The 19066-nt window shown below is 40.4% G+C and overlaps 1 protein-coding gene across 17 annotated transcripts in view; it reads right to left on the bottom strand.

Moving 5' to 3' along the window:
- Positions 1 to 1202: 1202 nt before the first annotated feature.
- RNF144B (ring finger protein 144B) overlaps positions 1203 to 19066 on the bottom strand; it is a 203681-nt gene continuing 185817 nt past the window's right edge. For all 17 annotated transcript variants that reach the window (XM_051832579.2, XM_070074316.1, XM_008274113.4 and 14 more), the window contains 4 exons: positions 14228 to 14432; positions 12142 to 12286; positions 5880 to 5969; positions 1203 to 4741 (listed from right to left, as the gene is read on the bottom strand). In XM_051832579.2, coding sequence (XP_051688539.2) covers positions 4601 to 4741; positions 5880 to 5969; positions 12142 to 12286; positions 14228 to 14432 — 581 coding nt within the window. In that variant the 3' untranslated portion in view covers positions 1203 to 4600. The remainder of the gene's footprint in view (positions 4742 to 5879; positions 5970 to 12141; positions 12287 to 14227; positions 14433 to 19066) is intronic.

Here is a 19066-nt window from a genome sequence, read left to right as displayed (position 1 = left end):
TTCAAGGAGGTGTGAACTCCTTTTCTGGCTAACATTCATCGATAGTATGAACACTAAACCATTGCTTGTATTTTTCTATGGAATGGATCTAATATCTGCTCCATTCATCTCACAGGAATTGTTCTCATACATTATTTATATAAAAATATACAAATAAAATATAATTGCTATTAACAAATTATTTGAAGAAATCATTTTCTTTCTTTCTCATGATGTACATTTGAACATTACCTTTAGGATCCAAGGGAAAACCAGATATATTATCTAATAAATGAAAATAATTGAATTACAGTAAAACTTAATTATCATTCTCCTCCAGATTCACTAGATTCATAATTTACATTGCACTGAGTTTGCTGGTGAGGGTACTGATTAAAATCACTGCTTTAGAAAATGGTTCATTCAATATTTCTTTGGGAATGCAAATTTAAGTTTAAGAAACAATAAACATTTTGAAAATGAAATAATGTTGACATTCTAGGACAGGATTAAGAAAATTAAAAAACCACAAACGCAAAATGTTTTAAAATGATCCTTTGATTGCTTCAAAACTGAATCATTAGAAAATTAAATTTGAATTGTAAGTCAGTTGTAAGCCTTCATACTCAGGTGTCACTTTAGAAACATACAACACTCAATAAAAAGCCATCAACACCAGTACAGGAAAGTGAGTCTTTGGTTTTGCTGTAACACAAGTTCTGGTTGTTAACCAGACTTCTGGCACTCAACTCAAGGGAGTACTGCCTTGAATACTAATCAAATGGAAACGACCTTAAGTTAAAACTGTAACGTAAATCTTTTCTTTTAAAATCATACCAAGGAAACACATTCTTCTAAGAGACTTCTGGAAGAAAAGGACCGGCCTTAAAGAACATCTAATCCAACCCTCATTTTACAGAACTAATGGCTTTGACATCTGGCAGCATTTCTTATTAGAATGATCAAAGATCTGTATGGTTGGTTATTTCTCTGGATAGTGATCAATTGTTGTGCCCTGGCAGCGTGGAATATCACACACACAATAAGAAAGTCTGCAACAAGTAAATGCATTGCCCCAGTTTTTTTAAGAAATGAAGTAACAAGAGTTATTCCCATAGACGGCATTGCAATTTACAGTTTAAATCTGGAATTTGGTTGATTCTTAGAGGACAAAATTCAAAGTGTCTAGAACTGTGCAGCACAACAAAGGTTCACACACATGATTTCCTGCTCACATTTATTGGGGCCAGAGAGACTAAAACAGGTTTCTTCCCCCCCAAAAAAAATTGAAAAAAAAAAATAATACAATAGCAATTTCTTAATAACATAACAAAACTTCCTGGATCATGAATCAACATGAGATGTAACAGTCTATGGATCTCGATTGTGACATCTTTATAAAATGTCATTCATTGAAGGCATTCTGAAATTATCCTTGAAGCTACTATACATGTACACATAATTCTACGCACATGAAGGCATCCATTCGTGAACAAAAAGAAAAATATTCTAGAAGAACCATGTAGGGGAGGCTAAAAGGTAATTCAGATTTAGGTTCAGAATGATTTTTAAGAGAAACTTTGGGGTTTGAAGAAATAGTGATTTACAATCAAATAAACATGTAGATTTTCCAACCTGGATAGCTAATGTTTTTGTGATGCAGGCTACAAGAAAATTCACACTGTGGACTACGTGTTTCTCAAAGGCCTCTTTCAAAGTACAGATTTCAAGTCCAAAGCAAATACCCAGAGCAGGTACAAATAGAACGCCGAAGATTCTAACATACGCTTCCACATGGCCTGCCTTCCCACTCCCCTATCTAATGACAAGAGAAGAATTCCTAGAAGGGGCACTGGCTAAATGTTATGCCATTATATCCTGTAATTTTTCTGGATGGTAGGTTATTACATCCAGATTACATTTTAGCGATGGATTTTTTTTTTTAATTTCTATCTCAAATGGATTGTACTACTCTAAACACACACAAAAATGGCTGTGTCACAGCATCTAACATTCTTAGGTAAGTCCATATTTCTTTCTTAGACAGAAAGAAAATCGCTAGGAAAGGATAAAGCTGGCAGACAGAGGAAGGAGTCAAGGTCAAACCCTTTCACTGGTCAGTTACCTAACAGGAAAACACCAGCCCCTGCTAACCAAGTTGTCAGCTCACTCCTTGGTAAACAAAGTCTCCAGATTGGCTTGTATCACCCCCTTTGATGCACCAGAGATGTCTGTGTTTAACCTACCAACCTGTGCCAGTTGCTTCTGAAAACCTCACACACACTTAGCTATTTAAGGAAGAAGTCTCTATTTTTCAGGCATTTTTCAACATTGAAAAAAATCAAATCCAGTTATTTCAAATCAGTTTGACAAACAAACCCCGCTCTTGAGCCCTGGCTAAAAAAGTAGCTCATTCCGTTGTAATATTTCTGTGAGAAGACAAATTCCTTCAGGTTTACCAAGGAAATAGCACAGGTATTTTCTTCCACCTTTTAATCCAACTTTAGGAGCTCTTCCACTGAGCATACAGCATTTCTGGTGACTTGAAATCAGTCCCCATTTAAAAATTCTTAGTGCACGAGAGAGATTTTACTAACAGAAGAGGACATTGCCACTATGGACATTCTTGTTATAAAAATTCAATTTCAGTTGAGTTCCGGTGATCCCCTGAGCAATTATCGACGCCTTTTACCTATACTGAGGCAGTAGGCTACGTGTAAGACAAAACAAATTCACACTTTAAATATATTTACATTTATGTGTATCCCAATATGAAATACTCTGATAGAGCAAGGGTTTCTTTTTCTGAAGTGTTTAGAAATTTAAAAACAGACAATTATTGAGAAATTTCTAATAAATGATTAAAAATGATTTGGGTTGGCTGTCATTCAAAAGTTTTCCCAGAGTTCTCATCTAGGTTCACATACATCAGATATCAATGAATACGTGCGAATGGAAGTTCCATAAATAGACATATCCTCACTTGGGAAACTCCCATTACAGAGGCATAGCATCAGCCTTTAATAACAGGTACAGGATAGCAGCATCTGAGTAATCCAGTTACCCAGTTATCTCAGACAGTATCATAGATCCTGAAGATTCCTGATAGGATAGCCTGGCTTCAAACAAAGCTCCCTGTTAACATTTAGTACAGTTCTCATGAAGCACCGGGCACAATGCTAATGACCATTATACAATCCTGTTATTGGAGAAAAAGGTTTTGCCTCTTCAACACCCATCTATTCAAGTCTGACTAATGGTCTAATGGGAAAAATAAGTCACAAATGAGGTGATATAAATCAAAACTGTTTAAGAGATATAAAACATTTTCATTTTATTTGTTAAACATTTTTGTTGTTTTATCAGTGCCTGTACACACAGCACTAAATTATCAAGAACAGAGCTGCTCTGACTTATGTATGAAAACATGTAAATAACTTGATTATCAATGAATATTTTTATAAATAGACATACTATGATATTGTTCTAGGTACTATTTTAAAAGATTAATATTTCTGAGTCTATACCCTTGGGTAAGATACGAACTTGCAACCAAAATTCACATATATAATATGCAAAATATCTTAAGCTTGATTTATATTAAGCTATTTTAGTCACAGGATAGAATGAATTTGTGTTTATTATTGAGTATATCCATGCAGGTCCAATTGGTAGAAATTCTAGATAGGCTGCAAGTCATATGGATTCCAGATGGACTTTAACATGTATTTTCGTGGTACACTTTTAAGTCTAATTTCAGATCTGTTGGGAACACAGAGCCTGAGAAAGACCCCTGGTATCTATCAGGGAGATTTTGAGTCTTTACCACTAGATCCACATTTCATATAAAGCAATTTTGTAGACCACAAGTCCAGGCTGTAAAAGACAAGTTGGCCCCAGGAAAGTTCTTTTTCGCTGAGGGAGAGACCCTAAATTAGACCATGCTGTTTCACATGCTGCAACCTGATTACTGAGGAAAAGACAACACCCTCTTGCACAGCAGTTTCTCCTGCCTGAAGCTGAGATCAGACAAGGAGAAAGCTATTGTGCTTCTGCCAGGTCACTGCGGGAACGCTGGGAACGGCACAGCCAGTAGCACAAAGCCATTGACTCCTAAGATAAGCAGGCTGCTTCCAGCTCTCATGAAAATTCTCTGTTCTGCAGTCCATCCTTCCCCTCCTACACCAGGCTTCCCTCAGGTGTCTCATGGTGGTCAAATCAAGACAGAAGAGAATGGGGTTTCTGTTATCATATGTGTTACCAACCACAACTCATTTATTACATCGAATGGCAGGCTCCTTGAATTGGCTGGAAGTTGAACAGTTCAGTGGGATCCTGTAGATGAGAAAATGATATGTGTGTTCTTCCCAATCTCCCCAAAGTGCCCAACATGCTCCACAGACACAGCCTGAATTGTAGAGCCTGGTTCTTGTTACACGGAACACTTGCACCCAGGACTTGGCCTTTGTCAATGCCGAAGGCTGGCAGGCAAGTTCAAAGTCTGGACACAGAGGCACTTCCAAAGTTTGGCAAGGAGACAAGGTCACTACGTAGGGCTTTATCGCTGTGTGCTATGTCATATAACGCAGACATTTGTGGCACATGGACATAATAGAGATCCTTAGGTTGTGGACAGGTCGTGCTTTTTCTTCTTGCCCCGACATGACTTGCAGACGCAACAGATGATGCAGGGTGAGGCCAGGAGTAACAAGGGTGAAGTCACCAAGGCAATGATGCCCAATCCTACGAGAATCCCCACCACCTAGAAATTTAAAAGAAAAGCATGTTTCAGCAGTTAAATCTTCCTACATGTGTATTTATTCCAACTGCACCATCTGCTATGGATTGTGCCCTCCAAATTAATATGCCAAAACCAAATCCCCAGTGTGATTTTGGAGATAAGGTCTTTGGAGATGAATTAAATTATAAGGGTAGGGTCCTCATGATGTGATTAGTGGCCCTATGGAAGAGATGTGCCTTGAAGGTCACCACATTGTTTTCCATGTGAATTGTGACTCCTGGGAATCAGCTATGTAGCCTTGAACCTGAACACAATCAAATAGCTCCAATAAACATTTCCTTATATCAAAAAAAAAAAAAAAAAAAAAAAGAAGAAGAAGAAGAAATGTTTGAGAGCTTGTTTCCTTTCTCCCTGTTCTTCATCAAGGGAGGACCCAACAAAAAATGGACATCTTTGAAGCAGGAAGAGAGCCCTTGAATTTCTGCTGTCTAAATCATTCAAGCAGCCTGAATAAATAAGACATCATTTGGAGCATATAAAAGTTATATCTATGGGATCTTTTCACTAGCACCCCAGCACTGGCCCAAAATGGGTACAAACCAGGGAGACACAAAAAAATCAAAATCGAGGGTGAGAGCAAACCAAATGCTAACTCCAGCTCTGTCTCAAGCTCAATCTACTCAGAAGCCATTGCTGTTGGCACTTTCTCTACCTGAGTTGCCTCTATATTCTCACAGGGATGTTAATGATTGCTGGGATGTTAGCACTGACTCCCTCAAAAGAACCGTGGCCTTTGATAAATATAAAAATAAACCATGACTCCCTTTGAACCTACCACACAAACACACAATGGCAGGTACAGAGGGTTCTAAGTCCCAGCAGGGGCTCATGGGACTGTCCAGCGCTGCCTCTGATAGGCATCATTATTAAGCATTACAGCGATTTAGGGGTCATTCCATCGAATGTCAAGGGGAAAGAGGTCTGCTGTGATTCTGTAGGTCACTGTTATCTGCATGGAGACTTTGGCAGTTGCCCCATCACTTCTCCCTATCACAGCCCAGAACATCCCAGACAGGCATGGATGGGAAGGGAAGAGAGTGACGAGGATGAATGGGTGGGCTCCTTGTTTGTCTCATGCTCCCTTCAAGTTCAGGATTACCTGTGTTCGGTTCCACATCACTGATGCTCTCGAGTGACCGAGTTTATTCCTGCATGGCCCTTTGTCATAATGTCTGAGGAAAATGTCATTCTGAAAAACAGAAAGGTTTCAGTAAATGTGTGGTTTTGGATCGACTGATGGATACAAGCCACATCATACCATGTAATGGAAACGAAGTCTCTCTCTGGGGATGTTAATAGCTCTCTCCAGGAATTCCAGGCCCATAATCTTTAGAATATATAATCTTTAGAATATAGTGTTGTAAATCACTGAATGAAAACAGATAATAATAAGACTCTCGTTTAAATATTTATCTATTTATTTAAAGTCAGAGTTACAGAGAGAGGGAGAGAGAGAGAAAGAGACAGAGAGAAATCTTCCATCTGCTGGTTCACTCCTCCAGATGGCTGGAACAGCCAGAGCTGAGGCATGCTAAAGCTAGGAGCCAGGAGCCTCATCTGGGTCTCCCACATGGGTGGCAGGGGCCCAAACACTTGGGCCATCTTCCTCTGCTTTTCCTAGGTACATCAGCAGAGAGTTGGATCAGAAGTAGAGTAGCAGGGACTCAAACCAATATCCATATGGGATGCTGGAGTCACAAGCAGGGGCTTTACTTGCTACATCACAATGCCAACCTCTCAATAAGACTCTTGATCGATTCTACTCAAGACATCAATGAACTGATTGATTTTCCTAGAAAGGTAATCATGGGCCCTAGCAGAGGTATAACACAGGATAGGAAGACTTTGAGCAAAAGGCTGTGGTAGCAAACCAAGTGAGAGTGGCTGAGGGAAGGATGGAGAGGAGGATGGCACAGTCACGAGATGAGAGGGTAACCAGATGGAGAAACAGAGAGAAGAAATCACAGCTGAGAGGAAGGTTGCTGGGCAGAAAGGAGGTGGTGGCTTTGTCAAGAGAAGTGACAACACAGAGAGGGGTTTTGCTTGGACAAGCTGAACTTGAGACAGTTGATATCTCCAAGCAGCAGCACTTTTCAAAAGGTAACTCATTATACAGATTTTACAGATCTGGATGTTGGGAAAAAGACTTGAGCTTTCATGTCCCTGACGCAGAAGAAACCACGGAGGCAAATGAGATTATCCAGGAAGAGGTGTAGACTGAGAAGCCGAGAATCTTTCAAACGTTTAAAAATAGGTCAGGGCCGGCGCCACGGCTCAAGAGGCTAATTCTCCGCCTGCGGCGCCGGCACCCAGGGTTCTAGTCCCGGTCGGGGCGCCGGATTCTGTCCCGGTTGCCCCTCTTCCAGGCCAGCTCTTTGCTGTGGCCTGGGAAGGCAGTGGAGGATGACCCAAGTCCTTGGGCCCCGCACCCCATGGGAGACCAGGAGAAGCACCTGGCTCCTGCCTTCGGATCAGCGAGGTATGGCGGCCATTGGAGGGTGAACCAATGACAAAAGGAAGACCTTTCTCTCTGTCTCTCTCTCTCACTGTCCACTCTGCCGCAGTAAGAAACAACGAAATCCAGTCATTTGCAACAAAATGGAGGAATCTGGAACACATCATGCTGAGTGAAATAAGCCAGTCCCAAAGGGACAAATACCATATGTTCGCCCTGATCGGTGACAACTGACTGAACACCAAAAAGGAAACCTCCTGAAGTGAAATGGACACTATGAGAAACGGTGACTTGATCAGCATAGCTCTGACTGTTAATGAACAACTTAATACATTATCCCTCTTAGTAGTTTTTTTTTTTTTTTGTCTGTTCTACTTAATATGACTGGTTTAATTCTGTAATTAATACACAGTTATTCTTAAGTGTTGAAATTTAACTGAAATGTGATCCCTGTTAAACATAAGAGTGGGGATAAGAGAGGGAAGAGATGTACAGTTTGGGACATGCTCAGGCTGACTTGCCCCAAATGGTAGAGTTAGAAACATACCAGGGGACTCCAATTTAATCCCATCAAGGTGGCATGTACCAATGCCATCTCACTAGTCCAAGTGATCAATCTCAGTTCACAATTGATCATAATGAAAGGACTAAGAGTCAAAGGGAGCACATAAACAAGTCTAGTACCTGCTAATACTAACCGATAGAATAAATAAAGGGGAGAGTGATCCAACATGGGAAGCGAGATACTCAGCAGACTCATAGAATGGCGGATGTTCTAAACAGCACTCTGGCCTCAGAATCAGCCCTAAAGGCATTTGGATCTGGCTGAAAAGCCCATGAGGGTATTTCAGGCATGGAAAGCCAAGACACCCTGGCAAAAAAAAAAAGAAAAGAAAAAAAAAAAACCACCTAAATGAAAGATCTCTGTGAGTGAGATCCCAGTGGAAAGAACAGGTCTTCAAAGAAGGAGGTACCTTTCTCTGAAGAGAGGAGAGAACCTCCACTTTGACTATGACCTTGTCTAAACAAGATAAGAGTCGGAGAACTCAAGGGGCTTCCATAGCCTTGGAAACTCATGACTGGTGCATAGGGAGATTACTGATGCCATAAACAGGAGTGTCAATTTGTAAAGTCAACAACAGGAGTCACTGTGCACTTACTCCTCATGTAGGATCTCTGTCCTTAATGTGCTGTACATTGAGACTTAATGCTATAACGAGTACTCAAACAGTACATTTCACTTTGTGTTTCTATGTGGGTGCAAACTGTTGAAATCTTTACTTAATGTATACTAAACTGATCTTCTGTTAAAAAAAAAAGAAGAAATTAGCAATTCCCAACTTGACTCTCACTGGGATTAAACATGACAATAGGTCTGATCTGATTTCATCATCATTTAAAAAATCATCTATTATTTTTCACTTTATGTTTCTGTGTGGGAGCAAACTGTTGAAATATTTACTTAATGTATGCTAAACTGATCTTCTGTATATAAAGAGAATCAAAAATGAATCTTGATGTGAATGGAAGGGGTGAGGGAGTGGGAAAGGGGAGGGTTGCGGGTGGGAGGGACGTTATGGGGGGGAAGCCATTGTAATCCATAAGCCGTACTTTGGAAATTTATATTCATTAAATAAAAGTTAAAAAAAAAAAAGAATAGCTCAGAGAAGACCTGGAGAGGGAACTGAGATATGGCCATGGAGACCAAAGAAAAACCAGCAGAGGCTGCATCACTGAAACGGGGGGAGGCCATGCAGCAAAAGAACTATGCAAGGTGGGGATGGCAGCATCTACTGGGTTTCACCAGTAAGAAATTACTCAAGATCCTGGAGAGAAAATATAGGCAGGAAGTGGCAGGGTGGCAATCTGAGTGCACTACAGTGATTGGCAGGGGAGGGGATGTCAACAGCAAGAGGTAACCAGGATTCACTGAAGCTTGGCTTCCAAACCAAGGAGAAAAATAGAGGGGCAGGGAGGAGAAGATGTAGGCTGGAGAAAAGCTTGCTCATTTTATTCACTGACTTGTTTTAAATGAGAGAACAGAAATAGAAGTCACAGGTGAGACAAGATCATTGGCAGGGACAAGTGTGTGAGGCTACAAGTGGGAACAGGAGTCCAAAGAAGATTAGCAATACCCTGTCCATGGCCGGCGCCGCGGCTCACTAGGCTAATCCTCCGCCCAGCGGCGCTGGCACACCGGGTTCTAGTCCCGGTCGGGGCGCCGGATTCTGTCCCGGTTGCCCCTCTTCCAGGCCAGCCCTCTGCTGTGGCCAGGGAGTGCAGTGGAGGATGGCCCAGGTGCTTGGGCCCCGCACCCCATGGGAGACCAGGAAAAGCACCTGGCTCCTGGCTCCTGCCATCGGATCAGTGCGGTGTGCCGGCCACAGCGCGCCAGCCGCGGCGGCCATTGGAAGGTGAACCAACGGCAAAGGAAGACCTTTCTCTCTGTCTCTCTCTCTCACTGTCCACTCTGCCTGTCAAAAAAAAAAAAAAAAAAAAAAAAAAAAAAGCAATACCCTGTCCTGGCAGGGCTGAGCATCAAGGCAGGAACAAACTCAATACCCCAGCAACACTCAGAATCTTGGTATCTATCACAGAGTTGGATTTTAGACCACCATCCCTCTCCTGGCCCTGTGCTCTCCACATCCCTAAAAACAGAGATCAGTGCCACTCTGTGACATAGAACATTTGTCTACAGAACAAGATCATTACCAGCAAGTCAGTAGCCCTGGAGAAAACAGACAGAATGGGATCTCATTAGACAGTGAGGAGAGAAAGATGCTGCAGTGTTTGAAATCTGTGTCTCCAGCCACTGAACATCTGCACCACTTCATTTGGAGAACCAGAGCAGCACAGCAAGAGAACAGCGTGTTCTCAGCTAGCACTGGCCTCCAAACGTATTTCAGCTAAGGGATGTAGATCTGCTGCACACATTTAGTCTTATATTCTTGCCTTCTAAGGAGAACCTCATGGGTTCGGCCTCCATGTGGATATGAATCCAATTAACACTCTGGTTAAATAAATCTGAAGGAAAACAACAAAGATTTCTTTTTTTCATAATGCACGTATGCCATACACTCTGAAATCCTTATCCATAATATTGCTGATTTAGAATTATAATAGGCCTCAAATATCAAATATAACTATTACACAAGAGGCTATGATAAATCCAAAACAAAAATTTAAAGGAAAATATTTCCTTCAATGTGAGCTGCTGTACTTCTAGCATGCAAAATGACCATCTTCTTCTCCCCACTTGGTATTTCTTCTTGAAAGACTATCATCAAAATTCTTAACTTTTATTTGCTGTTTTATGCATTTGAAAGAAAGAGAGAGAGAGAGAATTTCCCATCCATTGGTTCACTCTCCAAATGCCAGCAACAGATGGGTTTGGGCTAGGCTGAAGCCAGGAGCTGGGAACTCAGTCCAGGTCTCCCACTTGGGTGGCAAGGACTCAAGCACTTGAGCCATCACCTGCTGCCTTCCAGGGTGCACATTAGCAGGCAGCTGGAATTAGGAGCAGATCTAGGAGTTGAATCCAGGTGCCACAATATAGGATGCAGGTGTCCCGGGTAGATCTTAACCGCTACACCAAACATCTCCTCCTGATTAAAATTCTTATTCTAATAATGTACTATATACTGTATAACAAAGTGGAAGAAAGGAGCTCCAATCACAAAGAAAAAAATAAGAAATGGGGATGCTAATGGCCCAATCTGATCAATTTATGCTGATATCTATGTTGAAATATTGCACTATACCCCATAAAATATTCAAGTATTAACATGTCAATCAAAAATCTTAAAAAGTAAAAAACGTTTTACAAAGATTCTTATTCATAGATATCACCCTAAACCTCCATCATGAAGAGTAAAAGAGGGAACAATAATTTGGCTAACTCCCTTGATTTTCTAAGGGAATATTGACCAAACAGTAGCAGTACTGTGTCATGCCAGTAAATGAGATTTAGTTAAGAAACACTACTGATGTGAACAGGTGTTTTCCTTAAATTATAAAAGAGGAAAACAACCTAACTGTGGGAGGCAGACCAATCCCCATGCCTAAGAACTAGTCCCCAGAACCTGAAAACTGGTTACCTTACATTAGCAAAAGACATTTTGAAAGTGTGAAGATAAATTAAAGGCCTTGAGATGGGGAAGACTAAGCTATACTATCTAAATGGTGCCATCTCATTATAAGGGTGTTCAAAGGCAGAGACTCAGAAAAAGTGTCAGCGAGATACAATGCTGTTGGCACTGAGATGGAGGAAGGAGCCACAGCCAAGAAGGGTGGGCAGCCTAGAAAAGATGGAAAAGGCAAGGAAACAGATTCTCCCCAGGGCCTCCACAAACAAATGCAGTCCTGCCCAACAGCGTGGGACTCCTGTCAGACTTGCCGTGCACAGAACTGTAGGGTAACAGATCTGTGTTGAGCCGTGGAGTTCGTGATAATTTGTTACAATAGCAATAGAAAACTAATCCACTAATATTCCTTTACATAAAGGTATTGGGCAATACCCCCCTTGCCTTTAAAGCCAAGGTGATATACTTAAGCTAATTAAAAAGAGTGTGTGTAAAAACCTAAAGTAGTAGAAGAAAGGAACTCCAAGCCCCTAGTCATAAAGTACCTTCAAAGAAGGAGAAATGTTGATTACCCTGATTGGATCAGTACACACTGTATTCCTGTATTGAAATATCACACAGTAGTCCCTAAGTACCTACAATTCTTAATAAAATAATTAAAACCAATCAAATAGCAGACTCACAAGGTCTGGCAAAGAAAAAAAATCCTTTTGCAGGACACAAATAAGCTGATCACTTTAAAAGGAAAACCTGTGGGATAGCGGCTGTGGTGCAGATGCAGTCAAGGAAAGCTAGGTGCGAAACCCCTTACAGGTGGAACTTACGTCCAGGTTCTGGAGACAATACCAGCAGAATGTGTGCTTGCAGTTCTTGCACATCATCTGAGCACAGCCTTCGTTGCGTTCGATATAAACCCGGCAGACTGGGCATTGCTTAATGGGGGCTTCCGCATCTGTCCCAAAGAGGGCTCTAGAAACAACACGGGTGAGAAATTGCATGCAATTGACAATCATCAGCTGAATCCCCAGGGCTTCTGATAGTAACGAATGCACCCTCAGTTATCAATGCTTACGTCACTTCCAAAGCAAGGGTTGAGGGTAAAAATAGGGAAGACGTAGATTACTAGCTGTCCAGATAACTCAAAGCAGGAAAGAAAATGTATTTATTCTGGCTGTGAGAAAAATTACATCATTATACTTTCCACAGTTGATTTAACTCATTCTATTGCCAAATTAATATTTCATTTCCCAAGCATACATTGTCTGGATAAGAAGTGCAAGGAGTCAGCTCCACAGCAGGGATACAAGCTTACGATCCAAATTGGGCATAGATCATGAATCTAATGATCTGCTCATTAAACAAGTGGGAGAATGGTCTTAGTAAGCAATACTATAAAATAAATGTCCAATATTGTTGAAAAGACCTGCAAGTGAGCAGCCAGTACAGACTCACCCCAAAAGGGACATAAGAAAACAAAAAGGTAGCATACATTGAGATGGGGTCAAGGGACAGGGGAGCCACAGCACTGGATTACACATTAGCCACTGTTTATCAAAACCCCCACCCAGCACACAGCAACACTTGGTTCTCAAAGTATCAAATCCATGATTGGACTTCATACAGACACTAACCCTAAATAGTGGTGGGACAGGTACTATTCCAATGCTTTTTCTTCCATGGGGAAACAGTTTCACAGGCACTGAATGACTTGTATGAGGAGACCCAGACACCAAGTGACAATGTCAGAACTCAACTCTTCCTTCCCTGTGAGTTCTTCATATTGCCCTGCGACACCCAGGTTGCTGACTGTTGTAGCAGTAAAAATGTCAAAAGCGCTGGTTTGAGCCTGGCTAAGGCCTGCTATGTGTATTGGATCTTTTTTTCCTTTTGTTTGGCAAGAGATTCAAGCACAGTGTCTAAGCCAGGTAGCATTACTATTTCTAGAGACTGCTCTGCACACTCTAAGAGCACAAAGTGATTGAGCCAACTGGACCATGACACTGGAAATCTGTTCCTGCTGATGCAGGACAGCCATAGCCTCAAGCAAAGCAAGGGACCGAACACAAAGGTCCCTCACTCTGTCTGGGCCCTACTGCTGCTATAAAAACACTGGGTACTGAAAGACACAGATTTAATTGCTTCTCCTCATAACAAATCTCAACTTTGGCACCATAGTTTCAGTGCACAGAGAATGACAAGAGAACCTCTCTCACCTAAGGATTGACGCCTCTAATTTCTATTACTGTTCACTTGTTTCTATTGCTATGATGTGCATATCTCATGGGCTGGCAATTTAGTCAAGGAAGAAAAGAAGTCAGGTCTCATTTTGCAAGCAGGAAGAACAAAATACAAGACTATCTCTAGAACTCTCAAAAAATGAAATTAAAACATAAGTGTATTAGGGGACCAAAAAAAAAAAAGGTTGAAATCCATGCATATGGAAAGGTATTCAAAATGTTCATGGAGGATATGTAATATGACAAAATTATGCATATTTTCTAAATTTTTTCTGCACCAGAATAACTACCTTTAATTCCATTTTCCATGACCTCTTTGACATACCTTTGTATACCAATGCAATAAATAGCTGTGGACAAGCCCTAACATGCTCCTGAGAACCAGTGGAGCATGGGACCTCTCTACCTAAAAGAGCAAAGAGCAAACAAAATTCCTACAGTTGTATCTGGAAGATTCTTCTGGGGTTGATAACTAAAATTCTTTTTAGAAATGCATTTTTGGGGTTATTCTTTGTTAGCAGTTTGCTGATTCTGAGGCACTTCTCTGGGAATTTTCACAATAAAATAACCAATCTCCAAACACCATCACAATGTAACAACTTCCCCAAGCAACACATTTCAAGTTTCTAAACACATTAGTGAATAATCCCAGGGACAAAGTTCCATTTCTTACCCATGCTCTGTTGGCAGGACAATAGGTTGACTGTCTCTACAGGCGACATCTGCATGCCAAGCATCCTTGCAACAGGAGCAAAATTTCAGGTGGCAAGAAGGGCATTCCACCAGCACAGGCTGTCCTGGGTCACCTGATGCAATGGGACACACGGTCTGGCAGTCCGCAACAGGGCACCATGTCCGGTAGGGGTCCAGGTGAACTTCTAAAGCATAAAGAACAAAAATGTGGTCTTTCATTCGTTTGAGGCTTTCTCCTCTTCATTTACTCTGTGGTATAGACTAATATTTATGGAAGTATATTACAACCATGGGCCAAGATTTCTACTACTAGGTTTCATAATAGAATGAATATGAATCTCCAATCCACAAGGTCACTCAGCCCTGTCACTTTCTCAAAGCAGGTACTAACGGAATGGGTCACCATTGCTTTTATGAACAGGTAAGAAAACAAAATTTGCAACTCTTTTGGAATCTTTGAGCACTCAAAATGGGCAAAAAGAATCTTAAGTCTCCTCTACAATTATTTGGAAACTCTCTTGGAAGAAAACTGGTTATGAAGAAATAGGTAGTGAGATTTGTTTCACTGGATAGCAGAAAACTGAAGCACAAGAATCAGGTAAATTAGGGAACAAATGTCTCTGGTGTGGCTTAGCCAAGAAGCCAGATTACCCCTCAATTTGGGTATTATGCTGTCCTACTAATATACAGTGAGAGACAGTTTGTAACTTTCATGGACCATGAAATGACAAGCAGCCAGTCGCACCACACTGGCTAGGTCCAAATGGCACCCAGGAAGGAAGATTAGGTTAGAGGGTGGACAGCTATCTATTCAATTGTTTAAAATCTTGCTTAGTTTTCTACACAACAATAGACTCCATGTTCCTTGCATATAATATTACCTTTAAGTGAACATAAAAAACACTGTTATTCCAAGGCTGCAGACACCATTTTTAAAATTGAACCAATGTGTTTTGCATATTTTGAACTGATAAGATTCTAGTTTTAAACCTCCTATGTTTCATGATTCCTAGAAATTTATATAAAGGAGTCAAACAAATCCAAAGAGTGTTGCATTAAAGAAATCAAGGTATTAAGTAGGAGCTAAGTTTTTAAAGTTAATAATTTCACAAATTCAATGTTGGGGGAAAAATCTGAAATATTCCAGTAAACACCGTCTCCATTCATGTCTGATGCAGAATATGAAGTAATTGGATCTTTCCTTATTATAATTTTCCATTCAAAAAAAGCATACTGAAGTATGTTATCTAATAATTCTGAAGAGTGCAGTTGGAATAGGATGGATCCTTGACACAAATATAACAAGAAAGAGGAATCTTAGGATTCGTAATCCTTACACTCCAGGAGAGATAAACCCTCAAGGATCCCTAAAACTTAAGTCAAGAGGATAGTGACACACATAGGCTCGAAAGTCCTGGCCTTTTGTTTCTACACTATTTAATACTTTCTTCTAAACACTTAAAATTGTTTCACAATACTAAGCCCAAAGAAACAAATGCTGGTACGTAACTTAGAGCTAAGGACTTCCATATCCACTATAACTTACCACCCATCAGACGTCTTTTAGAAGTTTGATGGAAAAAAAAGAAGAAAGAGGAGAAGGGAAGTGAAGACATAGCTAAAATTTATAACATCCTTAGTGATCAAAAGGAATGAAAAGATACAAGAACGCACTTGTCCTTATAACTCTAGTCAATTAAAATTACTGAGTAGAGATTCTGACTTGTTACTCTCAGCCTATTATTTCAGGCAACTGCAGTGGCACAACAGAAGAAACCATAAAGAAATGACTATGAATTCTGATACACTGGTATAAAGAATCTCAGTGTGCAATATAGCTGTGACACACAGTCGAGTTAACTGCAAATGGGAGGGCAGAGTCTGGGTCACAGAAAACAGTGATCTGTGCTTTGCACCATTATGATCGTCCATAAAAGACCATGCAAAGGAGTGCAGAGGAATGGGAGGAAAGGAGACACAATAGCTTTCTACATGTTTTCTTCATCAGAAGTCTTGTTCTTTAGAGATGGCTTACAGAGCTTAATTATGACCCACAGTGGAGTCGCTGGGACACAGATCTTTCATCCCAACCCCTTTCAACATTCCTTGCTGAGAATACCCATCAATCACTACAGTCTAAATATTCCAGAGACTGGCTTTCCCAGGATCCCATGCAGCTAAGACTTGGCTATGTGACATGATTCTGGCCAACGGGAAGCAAGGGAAGGTTCATCAAGGGGCTTCTGGGGCAGGATCCTCCATTGTTTGTCTGCCTGGGAACATGATTGTGTGAAGTGGTGATGCTTGAATTACCACAACAATCTAGGAACTCTGAGGAAAAGCTAAGTGTCTCAGGAAATGCTCTCGCTGTTTAAGCCTTTTGTTGGTCAGGTCTTCTGTTCCTTGCAGCTTAAGCATAAGCAAGCAACCTGTTCAAACAAAAGCTGTTTCTCCTAGGCAATAGGTATTTTATCAAAGAGATTAAGGTGTCATGCCCAAGACGGCCTTTAAAGCCTTCCAAACCAATGATTTTATCATTCTATATTTGAAACCCATGGGAACATATGTAGGTAAATAGAAGTAAGATTACATCTACTATCTTGTACTAAGCCTCTTGTAGCATAATCATGTGTATATACTTTTGGGGCCAGTGTTGTGACATAGCAGGTAAAGCTGCCCCTTGTGATGCTAGCACCCTGTGTGGGCACTGGTTCATGTCCCAGCAGCTCTACTTCCAATTTAACTCCCTGCTAATGGCCTGGGAAAAGCAGTAGAAACTGACCAAAGTGCTTGGGCCCCTGCCACCCACATGGGAGACCTAGATGAAGCTCTTGGCTCCTGGCTTCAGCCTGGCACAGTCCTAGCCATTGCACATATCTGGGGAGGGAACCAGCAGATGGAAGACTTCTCTTTCTCTCTGCCTCTCCCTCTCTCTGTAACTCTGAATTTCAAATAAATAAATCTTTTATATATATATATTAAATTTTTATGTATTTATTTGAAACAGAGAGAGAAATATAGACCAATATTTTTTGTCCACCAGTTCACTCCACAAATGCCCACAACAGCCAGGGCTGGCCCAAGAAGATGCCAAGAATAGGAAACTCCATTGAAATCCCCCACATGGTTGGCAGGGACACAAATATTTGAGTTATCACATGTCACCTCCCAGGTGCACATTCGTAGGAAGCTGGAATCAGAAGCAAAGCCAGGACTCAAACTCAAGCATCCCAGTATGGAAAGCGGGTATCCCAAGTGGCATCTCAATTGCCATAACAAATGTTCGTCTTGTATTGGAGGGTGAACCAACGGCAAAGGAAGACCTTTCTCTCTGTCTCTCTCTCACTGTCCACTCTGCCTGTCAAAAAATAAAAAAAGAAAAAAAAGAAAAAAAGAAAAAAAAAGTTCATATACTGTGCCAGATCTATAAGGTTTTTATGCAGGTTGAGCACACAATAATGCCCCATATAGTTCATCACTGTGTAGCTTAAAAAAATAAGATATATCAATATAGCAACACGGAAAGACCTCAAAGATATATTGTTAAATGAAAAAAAAGCAGATGGCAAAAAGAGCACACATGGACTATATTTATAACATATATATAAATATATATATATATATACACAGAAATACGTCATAACATTTCCAGAAGAATATCAAAGGCAGCTATCATTAAGTAAAGGACAGGGATTGGGGAAGCAGGCAGATTTACTTTATGATTGCTTGTGAACTTCAGTTTTTTAAAAGGCACAAATACTATTTTTATAATTTTATTTCAACCCAATATATGAACAACAAACAGAAAATAATTCTGAAACTAAGCTGAGTCCTGGCAAATCACTTACTTTTTATAACATTGAGGCATATTCAGATTTTCCCTTTGTTTCACATTCTTCCCCTTAAAGACAATTCTCCTTCTATGCTTATCCTTTCCCTTAAAAATTCCCTCTCCTTTACCAAGTCTTAGACTAACCATTTCTTAAAGAAGTCATTTCTATTATTTCCTTGCCTTAATTAGGAGGGGGCATCACATAATCAGCATCTTGTTAATTACTGTTCTTTACTCATTTCAGGGAGATGGACTTTCTCTTTAGATTGTAGGTAATGGCTGTTTCTTATTTTCTTTGTGTATTTCAATTTACCTGACACGGTGATGGGATGTTATTATTGATTTAAAGCAGTAATTTCTGGTTTTTTCAAAAGTATAAATGTACTGTTGTGCAAACAAGTGACTCCCAGTACATACACTAATAATATGATTCTGAAATGCTTTGCATCAACAGATCCTCTCATCAACAATGTGCATGGCACACTGAAATCACCCAATATCAGTGCCAGCTTTGGGAGCATGTTAAGCTCTACATTAGACCACAGATCTCTACCCACCTCAATTAAGAGTCTCAAATATGGATCAGTTTCAACTTCACAAAACATGGAACTTCACATATAGCACAACTGTCAACCTCCTTTATAAAGTATTACTTATGAAGAGCAACAATTAAAATATTTTCCAACATTAAGATGAATAATAATCATCCCTTTGAGAACTCTACCATCTCTCTGTAACTAATAGCTATTTTATTTCCTATCCCATCTTAATCCTTGGATGAAAATTCACATTCATTCATTCTCATCCTATCCACTCATATCCTCCTTATGTCTCTGAAATCAGTTTTTACTCTCAATAATGAACTTCTCTCTAAAAGTTGTAAGTGACATCCCTCTAGGTACTTGCAGCAAATGTTTTCAATTCATTGCATGCCCAATACTCTTCTTCTCACTCTGTCTTCCCTGTGCAAAGTCCTGGCTTCTCTAC

This window comes from Oryctolagus cuniculus, chromosome 5 (assembly GCF_964237555.1).
Source record: "Oryctolagus cuniculus chromosome 5, mOryCun1.1, whole genome shotgun sequence".
NCBI classification, from domain to species: domain Eukaryota; kingdom Metazoa; phylum Chordata; class Mammalia; order Lagomorpha; family Leporidae; genus Oryctolagus; species Oryctolagus cuniculus.
Note: the sequence above shows the minus strand (reverse complement) of the source record. Positions and strands in the feature narration are given on the sequence as shown.